We start from the raw sequence: 16001 nt of genomic DNA, 5'->3' as shown, positions 1-16001 counted from the left end.
TGCAGCTCAAACAGGTGGGTGGCGAATACAAGACTGCAGGGATCCCCAGCGGTGAGACATCTTATCCCCTATCCTTTAGATAGGGGCTAAGATGTCTCAGGGCCGGAGTACCCCTTTAATGGGAATTCTGCTGCACAGTGCACAAGGAAAATTTTCCCGGGAAATCCGATTCAGGCCTTCGAAGTAGGAACAGAATCGGCTTTTTATTCTGCAGATTCCGCTCGGAAATGCATTGGCGGCCTATGAGACGGCACATTTCTGAGCGGGTCCTAGCGACACTGAAATGTGCGGAATGTCCACTCGTGTTTTTCCGGGCAGACATACTGCACATTTTCAGCCGTGTGAACGCGGCCTAACACCAAAGCATTAGAAGCGAGGGGCGTCATCCTGCCCCGACATACATAAATGGCAGCCCTGGATACAGACAGGCCTGGTGTGCTCCATGTAGGGGTAGGAACACTTCAGGCCTGCTGTCTGAATTTGATTTAATTACCCATTGTATAAATAGGATTTCAGCGACTGTAATAAGCCGCGTGTTCTGCAAGGCAAAAGGGGAATTCAGAGACTGAACACAAATAGCCGAGGCTGAGAGGGCGACGCACCACGGGCACAAGCGCAATTTACAACATTCCCCACTGAATTCCACTCTTAGCGCAAACACTTGTTCCACACATGTTGGATTTTACGCTGATTTAAAGGGGTACTCCGGTGCTTAGACAGGGGTAAGATGCCTGACCGCGGGAGTCCCGCCACTGGGGACCCCTGTGATCTTGCACACGGCCCCCCGTTTGTAATCAGTCCCCGGAGCGTGTTCGCTCCGGGTCTGATTACAGGCGATCACAGGGCGGGCGGGGTGTGACGTCAGGCCTGCGCCCCCGTGTGACGTCACGCTCCGCCCCTCAATGCAAGCCTACAGGAGGGGGCGTGATAGCTGTCACGCCCCCTCCCATAGGCTTGCATTGAGGGGCGGAGCATGAAGTCACACGCCGCCCCGCCCTGTGATCGCCCGTAATCAGACCCGGAGCGAACACACTCCGGGGGACTGATTACAAACGGGGTGCAATGTGCAAGATCACAGGGGTCCCCAGCGATAAGCAATCTTATCCCCCTATCCTTTGGATAGGGGGATAAGATGTCTAAGCACCGGAGTACTCCTTTAAGTATTGATTCCACGCTGCAACCTGCGTCATAGCTGATAAACTGCACCCATGCATGTCTACAGAGGTCCTACAACCTGGTCCAGTGCAGTGGATAATTTCTGCACTGACATTTGTCCTTTTTGGGAATAAATAGCAGGTGTCTACTAAGGGATGGCAGGACCATAGATTATCTATGTTGAATCTGCAGGCTCGTATTTCTGCCGCGGGAAATTCACATCCGCTTCGACAACATACCTTTAGGCCATGTTCACACGGCAGAATTTCCAAGCGGAGATTTATCAAAACCTGCCCAGAGGAAAAGTTGCTGAGTTGCCAATAGCAGCCAATCAGATCGCTTCTTTCATTTTTCACAGGACTTTTCAAAAAAAAGATGAAAGAAGCGATCTGATTGGGTTGCTATGGGCAACTCGGCAACTTTTCCTCCTGGACAGGTTTTGATAAATCTCCCCCCCATTCTGCTCGGACATTCCGCTGCAGCAGAGTCCCATTGATTTCAATGGGTTTATGCTGCAACGTGCACATGGCGGAATTTCCTCCGCAACCTCCCCGAAGTCCCCATTAAGAATAGACATGTCTATTGTTTCTGCAGATTCCCGCTCGAAAATTCATTGTTGTATATGAGACAACACATTTTCGAGCGGTCCTAGTGCTGGGAGTTGCAGTTTTGCAACAGCTGGAGGCACCCTAGTAAGGAAACCCTTTCCTAGAGCGCCACAGCCTCATTCCCTTGCTGGGCATAGACATTGGATAGACTTTGGCCAAAGGATCATTTAACTCACAGAAGTAATTCTCCTTCCTGTAGGTTCAGCCTCATTAACATTGCTTTGAGATAAGTGTTTCAAAACACATATTCTGCCCTGCTGCTTATCTTTGGAGGGGAAATTTTTTTCAATTATTTTTTTTAAAGGGGTTATCCACGAAAAAACTTTTTTTTTTATATATCAACTGGCTCCAGAAAGTTAAACAGATTTGTAAATTACTTCTATTAAAAAAATCTGAATCCTTTCAGTACTTATGAGCTTCTGAAGTTAAGGTTGTTCTTTTCTGTCTAAGTGCTGTCTCTGATGACACGTGTCTCAGGAACCGCCCAGTTTAGAAGAGGTTTGCTATGGGGATTTGCTTCTAAACTGGGCCGTTCCCGAGACACGTGTGATCAGAGAGCACTTAGACAGAAAAGAACAACCTTAACTTCAGAAGCTCATAAGTACTGAAAGGATTCAGATTTTTTAATAGAAGTAATTTACAAATCTGTTTAACTTTCTGGAGCCAGTTAAGATATATAAAGAACGTTTTTTCCTGGATAACCCTTTAAGGTTATATAAGGTTACTCAGATGTTGGCGATACCTCACCTATTATAACAACACCATCATTGCCCGGTATTGGTTGACCACCATTTAATTTTACATTTCCCCAATATTTAAAAAAAAAAAAAAAAAAAAAAAAAGGTTGTCTAAAATCAGCATTTCCCAACCAGTGTGCCTCCAGCTGTTTCAAAACTACAACTCCCAGCATGCCCAGACAGCCAACAGCTGGAGACACACTGGTTGGGAAACACCTTAAAGCTAACCATACACAGGACCTCGATCTGACAAGTAATACAATATATCTTTGCTAGTAACGATATTCCCTATTGAAACATTTAAAGCTGGAACAATTGGGGTCAATGTATTGAAAAGGCGTTTCGCTTGTGTCGGATTTTTAGTAACAAATCACCGAGCAGCGTCAAAGGGGCTTAAGCTTTCCATAAAGCCCTCAGGTTCCAGAAATCAAGCTTCACCAATGTGATTGTCTCACGTGTATCCATTACCCCCGTCTGAAGATCATTTTACTCGGATTTTTCCTTTAAGAAACACATTCATAAGAGACCGAAAAAAAAAAAATATTTGTTACGGCAACAGAAAGGAAGAGGTGTTCCCATGTGACAAGCTTGCAACGTGAATGCCCCCATCCTTCTTCACTAGACCTGTTCCAAGACTCCGCTCTCCCACATACGGATCACCCACTCCGCATCACAGCCTGAGCTGTGGGGGCACACAACATGGATCCACGCGGCTCTCCTCCATACAGAGCGTGACTGCTGCAGAGGACGTGCAACACAATCCAAAAGCAGTTTCTAACCGCTGTCACCTGGGCAAGCCTGGCCCATCGGTGACACAGATCTAAACAGTGCCGGGGCGGCATATTGAAAGAAAGGACTGACGGTGTGACGGGTGGACACATCAGGCGCGAATCCAGAACGAGTTCGAACAAATACTGGCACTTGTCGCTGCAACTAAAAGTTATCCCAACTTGTATAGCACATTATAGACCAGTGGTCTCCAAATTGTGGACCTCCAGATGTTGCAAAACTACAACTCCCAGCATGCCCGGACAGCCGTTGGCTGTCCGGGCATGCTGGGAGTTGTAGTTTTGCAACATCTGGAGGTTCACAGTTTTGGATACCGCTGTCATTCACTATATACACTTTAAGGGTTCATTCACACGGCGGATTTATTTGCGGGTTTCCTGCTGCGTATTTGAAAGGGGGGCGGGCTCTTCTCGGCTGTCCGCAGCAGATTTTCCGCAGCGGAATTTACTGACTTCAATGGGGCTTGCAGTGGATTTTCCACAGCGTCAATTCCGCCGCGGAAAATCTGCTGCGGACAGCCAGGAAGAGCCCGCACCCATTCAAATACGCAGCGGGAATCCCGCAAATAAATCCGCCCGTGTGAACATACCCTTAGGGTGCGTCCTGACTTCAATGGGGCTTGCGGCGTATTTTCCGCAGCGTATATTCCGCCACGGAAAATCTGCTGCGGACAGCCGAGAAGAGCCTGCACCCCTTTCAAATACGCAGCGGAAAACCCGCAAAAACTAAGAGCGTGTGAACGCACCCTTACAGTACATGATATATCAGGCAAATTTAAAGGGGTATTCCAGAATAAAAAATTAAATTAAAAAAATAAATAAAAATGATATCAACCGGTGCAAGAAAGTTACACAGATTTGTAAATTACTTCTATTAAAAAAACTTAATCCTTCCCGTAGTTATCAGCTGCTGAAGTTGAGTTGTTGTTTTCTTTCTGACAACAGTGTTCTCTGCTGACACCTCTGTCTCAGGAACTGTTCGAAGCATTAGAGGTTTGCTATGGGGGGATTTGCTCTTACTCTGGACAGTTCCTGAGACAAAAGTGTTTAAAAAGGGGTACTCCACTGGAAAACATCTTATTTTAAATCAACTGGTGCCAGAAAGTTAATCAAATTTGTAAATGACTTCTATTTAAAAAAATCTTAAACCTTCCAGTACGTATCAGCTGCTATATGGCCCACAGGAAGTTCTTTTCTTTTTGAATTTCCTTTCTGTCTGACCACAGTGCTCTCTGCTGACACCTCTGTCCATTTTAGGAACTGTCCAGAGCAGGAGAGGTTTTGTATGGGGACAGTTCCTAAAATGGATAGATGTGTCAGCAGAGAGCACTGTGGTCAGACAGAAAGGAAATTCAAAAAGAAAAGAACTTCCGGTGGAGCATATAGCAGCTGATAAGTACTGGAAGGATTAAGATTTTTTAATTTTTTTTTATCGAAGTAATTTACAAATCTGTTCAACTTTCTGGAGCCAGTTGATAAAAAATAAAGTTTTTTCCTCGAATTCCCCTTTAAATCTCCAATTTCCAAGAAATTACTCCCAGGACGTCCTATTGTCCGCTGTTAAAGTCTGATCGAATTCTGCGACAGCGTATTGTGCGCTCACTATAACCTTTGAAACAAGGTTTGCCATCCTGCTCTTCAAAAGGTACTGAATGGCAAATTTTCCAGGTAACTTCTGCCTCAAAGCTGTCTGTACCAGATCTCAAGTTACCAACACTTCAGTATTAGGCTAGGTTAACGCGGGGGAATGCCCGCCTGGACAGTCTGCAGACAGCGGGCGCCGGCAGAACATGCGTTGCTATCTCCGTAGACGGCAATGCACTTCTGAGCGGACTCCGCAGAAAGAATTGACATGTCAATTCTTTCTGAGGAGGTCGGAATTGGGATTTCCGTGGCGGATGTTTACGGTGCAGAAATTCCGCGCATGTGCACAGTGCAGCAGAATCCCACTTAAAGCAATGGTACTCTGCTGCAACGGAATTTCCAAACTGAATTTTTCTGCCTAACAGTCACTCTCTGTGCTGCCATACACTGCGACGTCTCCTCAATTCACTTAGACAATCTCCGCAACCAGAAAGTAAAACAGTGGAGACCGGACAGTTAAATAGTGCTTTACCATTATGTTGCTTTAGCAGTTAGGTTGTTTAAAACTCCCGGGCAATCTCCGCAGCCCAAGAATAAGGCGATCAGGAGATGTACCGGCAGTCCTATGCAAGACTGGTAGGAAGACTGGGCAATGCCGGATACCCAGCTAGTAAGGCATATAACTAGAGATGAGCGAATTTACAGTAAATTCGATTCGTCACGAACTTCTCGGCTCGGCAGTTGATGACTTTTCCTGGATAAATTAGTTCAGCTTTCCGGTGCTCCCGTGGGATAGAAAAGGTGGATACAGTCCTAGGAGACTCTTTCCTAGGACTGTATCCACCTTTTCCAGCCCACCGGAGCACCGGAAAGCTGAACTAATTTATGCAGGTAAGTCATCAACTGCCAAGCCGAGAAGTTCGTGACGAATCGAATTTACTGTAAATTCGCTCATCTCTACATATAACATAACGTAACATGCCAATTTTTACAGATTCATATGTGACATACTGGTTTCTACGCAGAAAAAGGTTTCAGAAAATCTGGGGCACACAAGGTTGCAATATGGACCTATTATTGTAATCAGGTTGGCTGCTTAAAATAGCTAGGTGCCAACTCTCTAGAACAGTGTTTCCCAACCAGCGTGCCTCCAGCTGTTGCAAAACTACATTTCCCAGCATGCCTGAAAAGCCAAAGCCTGCTCTGGACATTTCCAAAAACTGACAGCAGAGGTCAGCAGAAAGCACTGTGGTCGTGACAGAAGAAAAATCCATAAAGAAAAGCATTTCCTCTGTAGGATACAGCCCCTAAAAAGTACTGAAAGGATTAAGATTTTTTTTTTTAATAGAAGTCATTTACAAATCTGTTTAACTTTCTGACACCAGTTGATTTAAAAATAAAAGTTTTTACCCCTTTCATTTGTCCATGACCACTTATAAGTGCCTAATTCAGTGTTTCCCAACCAGGGTGCCCGCAGGTGTTGCAAAACTACAACTCCCAGCATGCCTGGACAGCCAAAGGCTGTCCAGGCATGCTGGGAGTTGTAGTTTTGCAACAGCTGGATTGACACTGGTCAGAAAACTAAACCCTATGGACTCCTTACACTTGAACAAAGTTTTGTTCAACTCAATATACTCTAGCGCAGTGTTTCCCAACCAGGGTGCCTCCAGCTGTTGCAAAACTACAACTCCCAGCATGCCCGGACAGCCTTTGGCTGTCCGGGCATGCTGGGAGTTGTAGTTTTGCAACAGCTGGAGGCACCCCGGTTGGGAAACACTGCGCTAGCGGTCATGCTATAAAAACAAGGCTGTTCGGGCATGCTGGGAGTTGTCGTTTTGCAACAGCTGGAGGCACCCCGGTTGGGAAACCGTGCTCTAGCGGTCATGCTATAAAAACAAGGGCAATGCCATCGTTTGATTTATTTATTTTTTCCTTCCTTTTCTATCCGCCTTTACTTAAAGTTCCGCATATCGAGTGTTTATCTTGCAGGGTGAGTGGACTCTTCCCAGATACATAACCCATATCACTCAGGCAGCACGCAAGTCACGCAACTGATAAGCTAGAAAAAAAAGGCTTCCATCTGCAATCGTAAACTCCCACTTTCTAAATAAAAACAAAAAAAAAAAAAAGGAATTTTTTTTCCCACCCCATTAAAGTTATTTAAAAAGAGGCCCTACCTGCAGAATATGACCTCTACGCATTATATACGCACACATACAATGCTGCCCCTTTATCATGCACGAGCGGCTTCCCACTGTGATTAGGGTGGATGTTTTGTTGTCCGGCAGACTGTACACAACCCGTACCCTCAGTTTCTTCTATGGGAGGGCAGGCGCACGCTTATATGCATACAATCGTCAGTGGCGTGAGGGCAGCGTTATCAGGAGCGCACCTTTTTGTGTAGATATGAGTATGTGTTTATATAAGGGGTGGAGGGGGGGATGATGCTCGTAAGTAAAAAAAAAAAAAAAAGGGGCATACGGAAAAAAAAAAAATAAATTTAAAAAAAAAGGAAAATTTACAATTGTGAACAATTGTGTAAGCCCACTTCACCTTCTGTACAATCTGCATATCTAAAGCATACAAACAGGCCCCTCACTTTATACTGCCTTTTGTCTTACACAGTCTGACAGGCACCACTACCCCCCCCCCCCCCCTCCCCATCCTCTTCCACATTGTGTCCTATGTCCCACAATAACACAAGACAACTCGTTAAACCAACTTCCTCGCGACTTCCCAGACAAGGAAGGAAAGCAGCTACAAAAAAAAAAAAAAAAAAAGAAAATTAAAAACACTAAAAAAAAAATATAAAAGAAAAAGAAAAACTACTCCAAAGCACAAGTTAGCATAGTGTTCCTGGAAGCCAAACTGGTGCTGCTATCTCTTTAAATGCACCAACCTTCCCCCTCTCCCTTCCCTCCCTCTTCCCCATCCCAAACCACACCACCCTCTCTCTAATCCCTTGAGCCAAAAGCTAAAAGGCTGGAATTCAATCTCTGTTTCAAAAAACCAACATTACATCACTCCGATTCCAGGACAGCTTTAAAGACACAGACTGCAGGAACGGCTCATACACTCACATTTATACATTTAAACAGTGGAAAGTTTACAAGGAATTTCCATCTGTCTGGGCCTGCAAGTTAACGCAAGGTCTTAACTCTCTCGCCGCCGCAGCAGGGCGTCAGAGAGCGATTGGATTATGTAGGTTTTATGCAAAAATGTAAGGTAAAAAAAAACGTACAGTATAAGAACACACACATATATATTTAAGTTTATTGGCAATGGAATTGCAGTGTCAATATTTTTGCAATAATGTAGTTAATATAAATAAAATTTTATTTTTTAGTCAATTATATATTTTGCATAAAGCCTCTCGGTTGCAAAACTACAACATGCAGCATGCCTGGTAAGCAACAGCTGGAGGCACCCCGGTTGGGAAACTAAAAATATTTGCAGAATGTGACTAAACAGTCTAGGACCCCATGTAATTGTATTAGTCACATAGACTTGGCTCAGGTTTAAACAAACCAAAAAAAAAAAAAAAACTAGATGCGAATGGGTCCGGGAGCCTCAATTATAGGGACAAGTCTGAACAGAAGCAGAATAGAGTTTAGGAAGAGAAGAGAGGAGGGTGAAGAAGAAGAAGAGGAGGGGGGGAGGCTTCAAATTCCAAAAGACAGACAATCAGGCTACCCAGGGAGGGGGGTGGGTTTAAGGTGGCGCCAAATAAAAAAGGGAGAAAGGATACTAAACAATATTACAAAAGGGAAAGAGAAAAAAAAAAAAAAGGAGGGAGATTGGACACCAGAAGTGACAGCTTGTGTCCTGGGGAGATAGACACCTGGAAATAGTTTGGTTGAGGTCGAAACTGAACGGCGTTCACACGAGGTGCAAATATACTAAAAAGGGGGTCTGAGTAGGAACCGGAAAGTCGAGTCTTTGACTTAAATGGGGGGGGGGGGGGGTTTATTTGGGATTTGATAACTGATTTCCCTGTTAACTGATATTTATTCCAACTAAACTGACATCCTAAAGTAGTAAAATATATAAAAAGAAATAAAACTTCTATAGTTTAAAACTTTAAAACTATTCTAGAAACTTTAAGTGTCTTTACACAATTTAAGTGTCTTTACACAACAGTACTACTTGCCAATGGGGCCATGTGAGGTGACAAGCAGCTATCCCAACACAAGCAATCCATGGAGACTACCCATGGGCCTCAGTGAGCAGCCATCACCCAGACAAGGAAGTAACCCCAAGGATCAAAGCAGAAAACACAAATAAATCCAGACACTGACAAAAGTGACAACATGCAGCCTATACCCATCTGCTCTGCGCTCCCAACCAGCGTGCCTCCAGCTGTTGCCAAAAACTACAACTCCCAGCATGCCCGGACAGCCTTCGGCTGTCCGGGCATGCTGGGAGTTGTAGTTTTTTGCAACCACTTGAAAAACACTTAACGCTAAATATTTAATGCTGGATGTTGTAGTTTTGCCACAGCTGGAGGCACGCTGGTTGGGAAACACTGTCACCTTACCTGAGGCAAAACTACAACTCCCATTCTGCACTGACAGGGTAGTCATACTTTGGAACCAGCTGGAGAGAGAGACCGGGTTTTAGGGAAGAAAAAAAAAAAAAAAAAAAAAATAAATCACACAACCCTACAGTGTATAGCATACACAGACTTGCCAGCAGTAGGCAGTGCAGGGGTTAATCCATGGAGCAGGCTTAGCTCATGGAAAGTAAATTGCCATTAGCAGCTTCTGGACAAAGTTTAGCGCAAGTCCTTAACCCCTGCACTCCCAGGGCCACCTTAAGAACGCGTTTGTTTGCAGGATAGGAAAAAAAAAAAAGTTCCATTTGAACGTTGAGCTTGGATACAATGTATCCGCCCGGAGAAGAAGGAGGAAAGGGGGGCTAGAAACCGACCGAACGAACCCCATCCCCGGTGTTAAGGTTCCCCCCTCACTCACTGACAGCTCTGGGCTGTAGAACTAGACAGACAACTTTCTGCTAAAAGTGAGAACTGCACAATATACAGGATCACACAGCACAGTATACAGGATCTGATTGATACGATCACAACCTACATGATCGGATTGATACGAACACAACCTACAGCATCTGATTGATACCATCACAACCTACAGGATAAGTTCCTGTAGGTTGTGATCGTATCAAATAATTTCCTGTAGGTTGTGATCGTATTTGATACGATCACAATTTACAGGATCTTATTTGATACGATCTTAATGTACAGGATCTCATTGATAAAACATCACGATGTACAAGATCTCATTGACACGATCACAACCTACAGGATCTCATTGACACGATCACAACCTACAGGATCTCATTGACACAATCACAACCTACAGGATCTCATTGACACAATCACAACCTACAGGATCTCATTGACACAATCACAACCTACAGGATCTCATTGACACAATCACAACCTACAGGATCTCATTGACACAATCACAACCTACAGGATCTCATTGACACAATCACAACCTACAGGATCTCATTGACACAATCACAACCTACAGGATCTCATTGACACAATCACAACCTACAGGATCTCATTGACACAATCACAACCTACAGGATCTCATTGACACAATCACAACCTACAGAATCTCATTGACACGATCACAACCTACAGGATCTCATTGACACAATCACAACCTACAGGATCTCATTGACACGATCACAACCTACAGGATCTCATTGACACGATCACAACCTACAGAATCTCATTGACACGATCACAACCTACAGGATCTCATTGACACGATCACAACCTACATGATCTCATTGACACAATCACAACCTACAGGATCTCATTGACACAATCACAACCTACAGGATCTCATTGACACGATCACAACCTACAAGATCTCATTGATACAATAACATCACGATGTACAGGATCTTATTGATACGATCACAACAGCATACAGGATCTCTGATACGATTACAATGTACAGGATCTCTGATACGATTACAATGTACAGGATCTCTGATACGATCACAATGTACAGGATCTCTGATACGATCACAACAATTTACAGGATCTGAGATACAATCACAACACAATTGCTCTAGTGTGTCACTGATAAAGTGCGATCCACAGTGCAGCACACAGAATTCACACAAAGCAGAGACACTGACAACACACACACACACACACACAATACAATCGTGTATGGCTGCAACACAAGGACACACTGCACGGCACGCACTACACAGCACGACAAACACCAACAACCACGTAACGCATGGCTGCTGTGCGTGATCAGAGGCAATAACACAAAGTGTGACACATTGCAGCAAAGTCACGCTGTTCCCCCTATACACTAAGCTACAAGTACACAAAAGTGACACACTGCAGCGAAAGGACGCGGTGCGGAGCAATCACAGTCCGCACATTGTCAGCCGTGCACACAGGAGTGCGGGACAAAGTTGTGCAGCAGCAACAAGTGCGCGGGGAGGGCGCCATGTGGCCGGCGCTCAAACTTGCCGGAGTTGTGGGACTTGTTGTGGCGGTTGATCTTACCTGGCTCGGCGGCCGGGGTCTTCATGGCTGTGTCCCGCTGGCTGCTGCTCTCCGCTTGGTGCCTGGCTCCGGTGTGAGGACGGTCTCCTCCTCCCGCTCGGGCCCCGGGCTCTCCGCCTTCTCCTCCTCCTCCCCCCGCTCGCATTACACCCGCGGGACGCCCACGCCGTGGGGAGCCGCCCCCTCATGACGTCACCCGGCACTCAGAATCGCCATGGAGACGTTCCCCCACCTCACCGACGCGCCGTACACGTCGTGTGACGGAGAACTGGGGGAGTTGTGTGTAGTAGAGACTGCGGGTGTGAGGGGTGACATGTTATATATGTGTAGTACAGACTGCGGGTGTGAGGGGTGACATGTTATATATGTGTAGTACAGACTGCGGTGTGAGGGGTGACATGTTATATATGTGTAGTACAGACTGCGGGTGTGAGGGGTGACATGTTATATATGTGTAGTACAGACTGCGGGTGTGAGGGGTGACATGTTATATATGTGTAGTACAGACTGCGGGTGTGAGGGGTGACATGTTATATATGTGTAGTACAGACTGCGGGTGTGAGGGGTGACATGTTATATATGTGTAGTACAGACTGCGGGTGTGAGGGGTGACATCTTATATATGTGTAGTACAGACTGCGGGTGTGAAGGGTGACATGTTATATATGTGTAGTACAGACTGCGGGTGTGAGGGGTGACATGTTATATATGTGTAGTACAGACTGCGGGTGTGAGGGGTGACATGTTATATATGTGTAGTACAGACTGCGGGTGTGAGGGGTGACATGTTATATATGTGTAGTACAGACTGCGGGTGTGAGGGGTGACATGTTATATATGTGTAGTACAGACTGCGGGTGTGAGGGGTGACATGTTATATATGTGTAGTACAGACTGCGGGTGTGAGGGGTGACATGTTATATGTGTGTAGTACAGACTGCGGGTGTGAGGGGTGACATGTTATATATGTGTAGTACAGACTGCGGGTGTGAGGGGTGACATGTTATATATGTGTAGTACAGACTGCGGGTGTGAGGGGTGACATGTTATATATATGTGTAGTACAGACTGCGGGTGTGAGGGGTGACATGTTATATATGTGTAGTACAGACTGCGGGTGTGAGGGGTGACATGTTATATATGTGTAGTACAGACTGCGGGTGTGAGGGGTGACATGTTATATATGTGTAGTACAGACTGCGGGTGTGAGGGGTGACATGTTATATATGTGTAGTACAGACTGCGGGTGTGAGGGGTGACATGTTATATATGTGTAGTACAGACTGCGGGTGTGAGGGGTGACATGTTATATATGTGTAGTAGAGACTGCGGGTGTGAGGGGTGACATGTTATATATGTGTAGTACAGACTGCGGGTGTGAGGGGTGACATGTTATATATGTGTAGTACAGACTGCGGTGTGAGGGGTGACATGTTATATATGTGTAGTACAGACTGCGGGTGTGAGGGGTGACATGTTATATATGTGTAGTACAGACTGCGGGTGTGAGGGGTGACATGTTATATATGTGTAGTACAGACTGCGGGTGTGAGGGGTGACATGTTATATATGTGTAGTACAGACTGCGGGTGTGAGGGGTGACATGTTATATGTGTGTAGTACAGACTGCGGGTGTGAGGGGTGACATGTTATATATGTGTAGTACAGACTGCGGGTGTGAGGGGTGACATGTTATATATGTGTAGTACAGACTGCGGGTGTGAGGGGTGACATGTTATATATGTGTAGTACAGACTGCGGGTGTGAGGGGTGACATGTTATATATGTGTAGTGCAGACTGCGGGTGTGAGGGGTGACATGTTATATATGTGTAGTACAGACTGCGGGTGTGAGGGGTGACATGTTATATATGTGTAGTACAGACTGCGGGTGTGAGGGGTGACATGTTATATATGTGTAGTACAGACTGCGGGTGTGAGGGGTGACATGTTATATATGTGTAGTACAGACTGCGGGTGTGAGGGGTGACATGTTATATATGTGTAGTACAGACTGCGGGTGTGAGGGGTGACATGTTATATATATGTGTAGTACAGACTGCGGGTGTGAGGGGTGACATGTTATATGTGTGTAGTACAGACTGCGGGTGTGAGGGGTGACATGTTATATATGTGTAGTACAGACTGCGGGTGTGAGGGTGACATGTTGTATATGTGTAGTACAGACTGCGGGTGTGAGGGGTGACATGTTATATATGTGTAGTACAGACTGCGGGTGTGAGGGTGACATGTTGTATATGTGTAGTACAGACTGCGGGTGTGAGGGGTGACATCTTATATATGTGTAGTACAGACTGCGGATGTGAGGGGTGACATCTTATATATGTGTAGTACAGACTGCGGGTGTGAGGGGTGACATGTTATATATGTGTAGTACAGACTGCGGGTGTGAGGGGTGACATGTTATATATGTGTAGTACAGACTGCGGGTGTGAGGGGTGACATGTTATATATGTGTAGTACAGACTGCGGGTGTGAGGGGTGACATGTTATATATGTGTAGTACAGACTGCGGGTGTGAGGGGTGACATGTTATATATGTGTAGTACAGACTGCGGGTGTGAGGGGTGACATGTTATATATGTGTAGTACAGACTGCGGATGTGAGGGGTGACATCTTATATATGTGTAGTACAGACTGCGGGTGTGAGGGGTGACATGTTATATATATGTGTAGTACAGACTGCGGGTGTGAGGGGTGACATGTTATATATGTGTAGTACAGACTGCGGGTGTGAGGGGTGACATGTTATTTATGTGTAGTACAGACTGCGGGTGTGAGGGGTGACATGTTATATATGTGTAGTACAGACTGCGGGTGTGAGGGGTGACATGTTATATATGTGTAGTACAGACTGCGGGTGTGAGGGGTGACATGTTATATATGTGTAGTACAGACTGCGGGTGTGAGGGGTGACATGTTATTTACGTGTAGTACAGACTGCGGGTGTGAGGGGTGACATGTTATATACGTGTAGTACAGACTGCGGGTGTGAGGGGTGACATGTTATATATGTGTAGTACAGACTGCGGGTGTGAGGGGTGACATGTTATATATGTGTAGTACAGACTGCGGGTGTGAGGGGTGACATGTTATATATGTGTAGTACAGACTGCGGGTGTGAGGGGTGACATGTTATATATGTGTAGTACAGACTGCGGGTGTGAGGGGTGACATGTTGTATATGTGTAGTACAGACTGCGGGTGTGAGGGGTGACATGTTATATATGTGTAGTACAGACTGCGGGTGTGAGGGGTGACATGTTATATATGTGTAGTACAGACTGCGGGTGTGAGGGGTGACATGTTATATATGTGTAGTACAGACTGCGGGTGTGAGGGATGACATGTTATATATGTGTAGTACAGACTGCGGGTGTGAGGGGTGACATGTTATATATGTGTAGTACAGACTGTGGGTGTGAGGGGTGACATGTTATATATGTGTAGTACAGAGTGCGGGTGTGAGGGGTGACATGTTATATATGTGTAGTACAGACTGCGGGTGTGAGGGGTGACATGTTATATATGTGTAGTACAGACTGCGGGTGTGAGGGGTGACATGTTATATACGTGTAGTACAGACTCCGGGTGTGAGGGGTGACATGTTATATATGTGTAGTACAGACTGCGGGTGTGAGGGGTGACATGTTATATATGTGTGTAGTACAGACTGCGGGTGTGAGGGGTGACATGTTATTTATGTGTAGTACAGACTGCAGGTGTGAGGGGTGACATGTTATATGTGTGTAGTACAGACTGCGGGTGTGAGGGGTGACATGTTATATATGTGTAGTACAGACTGCGGGTGTGAGGGGTGACATGTTATATATGTGTAGTACAGACTGCGGGTGTGAGGGGTGACATGTTATATATGTGTGGTACAGACTGCGGGTGTGAGGGGTGACATGTTATATATGTGTAGTACAGACTGCGGGTGTGAGGGGTGACATGTTATATATGTGTAGTACAGACTGCGGGTGTGAGGGGTGACATGTTATATATGTGTAGTACAGACTGCGGGTGTGAGGGGTGACATGTTATATATGTGTGGTACAGACTGCGGGTGTGAGGGGTGACATGTTATATGTGTGTAGTACAGACTGCGGGTGTGAGGGGTGACATGTTATATATGTGTAGTACAGACTGCGGGTGTGAGGGGTGACATGTTATATATGTGTAGTACAGACTGCGGGTGTGAGGGGTGACATGTTATATATGTGTGGTACAGACTGCGGGTGTGAGGGGTGACATGTTATATATGTGTGTAGTACAGACTGCGGGTGTGAGTTGTGACATCTTATATATGTGTAGTACAGACTGCGGGTGTGAGGGGTGACATCTTATATATGTGTAGTACAGACTGCGGGTGTGAGGGGGACATGTTATATATGTGTAGTACAGACTGCGGGTGTGAGGGGGGACATGTTATATATGTGTAGTACAGACTGCGGGTGTGAGGGGTGACATGTTATATATGTGTAGTACAGACTGCGGGTGTGAGGGGTGACATGTTATATACGTGTAGTACAGACTGCGGGTGTGA

At 45.6% G+C, this 16001-nt stretch overlaps 1 protein-coding gene across 1 annotated transcript in view; it reads right to left on the bottom strand.

Moving 5' to 3' along the window:
• ERF (ETS2 repressor factor) overlaps nt 1–11919 on the bottom strand; it is a 53407-nt gene extending 41488 nt beyond the window's left edge. The window contains exon 1 of the mRNA XM_056542925.1: nt 11435–11919. Within this exon, the coding sequence (XP_056398900.1) occupies nt 11435–11579 (145 nt within the window). The 5' untranslated portion in view covers nt 11580–11919. The remainder of the gene's footprint in view (nt 1–11434) is intronic.
• Nucleotides 11920–16001: the final 4082 nt, after the last annotated feature.

The sequence above is a fragment of the Hyla sarda genome, chromosome 10, assembly GCF_029499605.1.
Source record: "Hyla sarda isolate aHylSar1 chromosome 10, aHylSar1.hap1, whole genome shotgun sequence".
Lineage (NCBI taxonomy): Eukaryota > Metazoa > Chordata > Amphibia > Anura > Hylidae > Hyla > Hyla sarda.
Note: the sequence above shows the minus strand (reverse complement) of the source record. Positions and strands in the feature narration are given on the sequence as shown.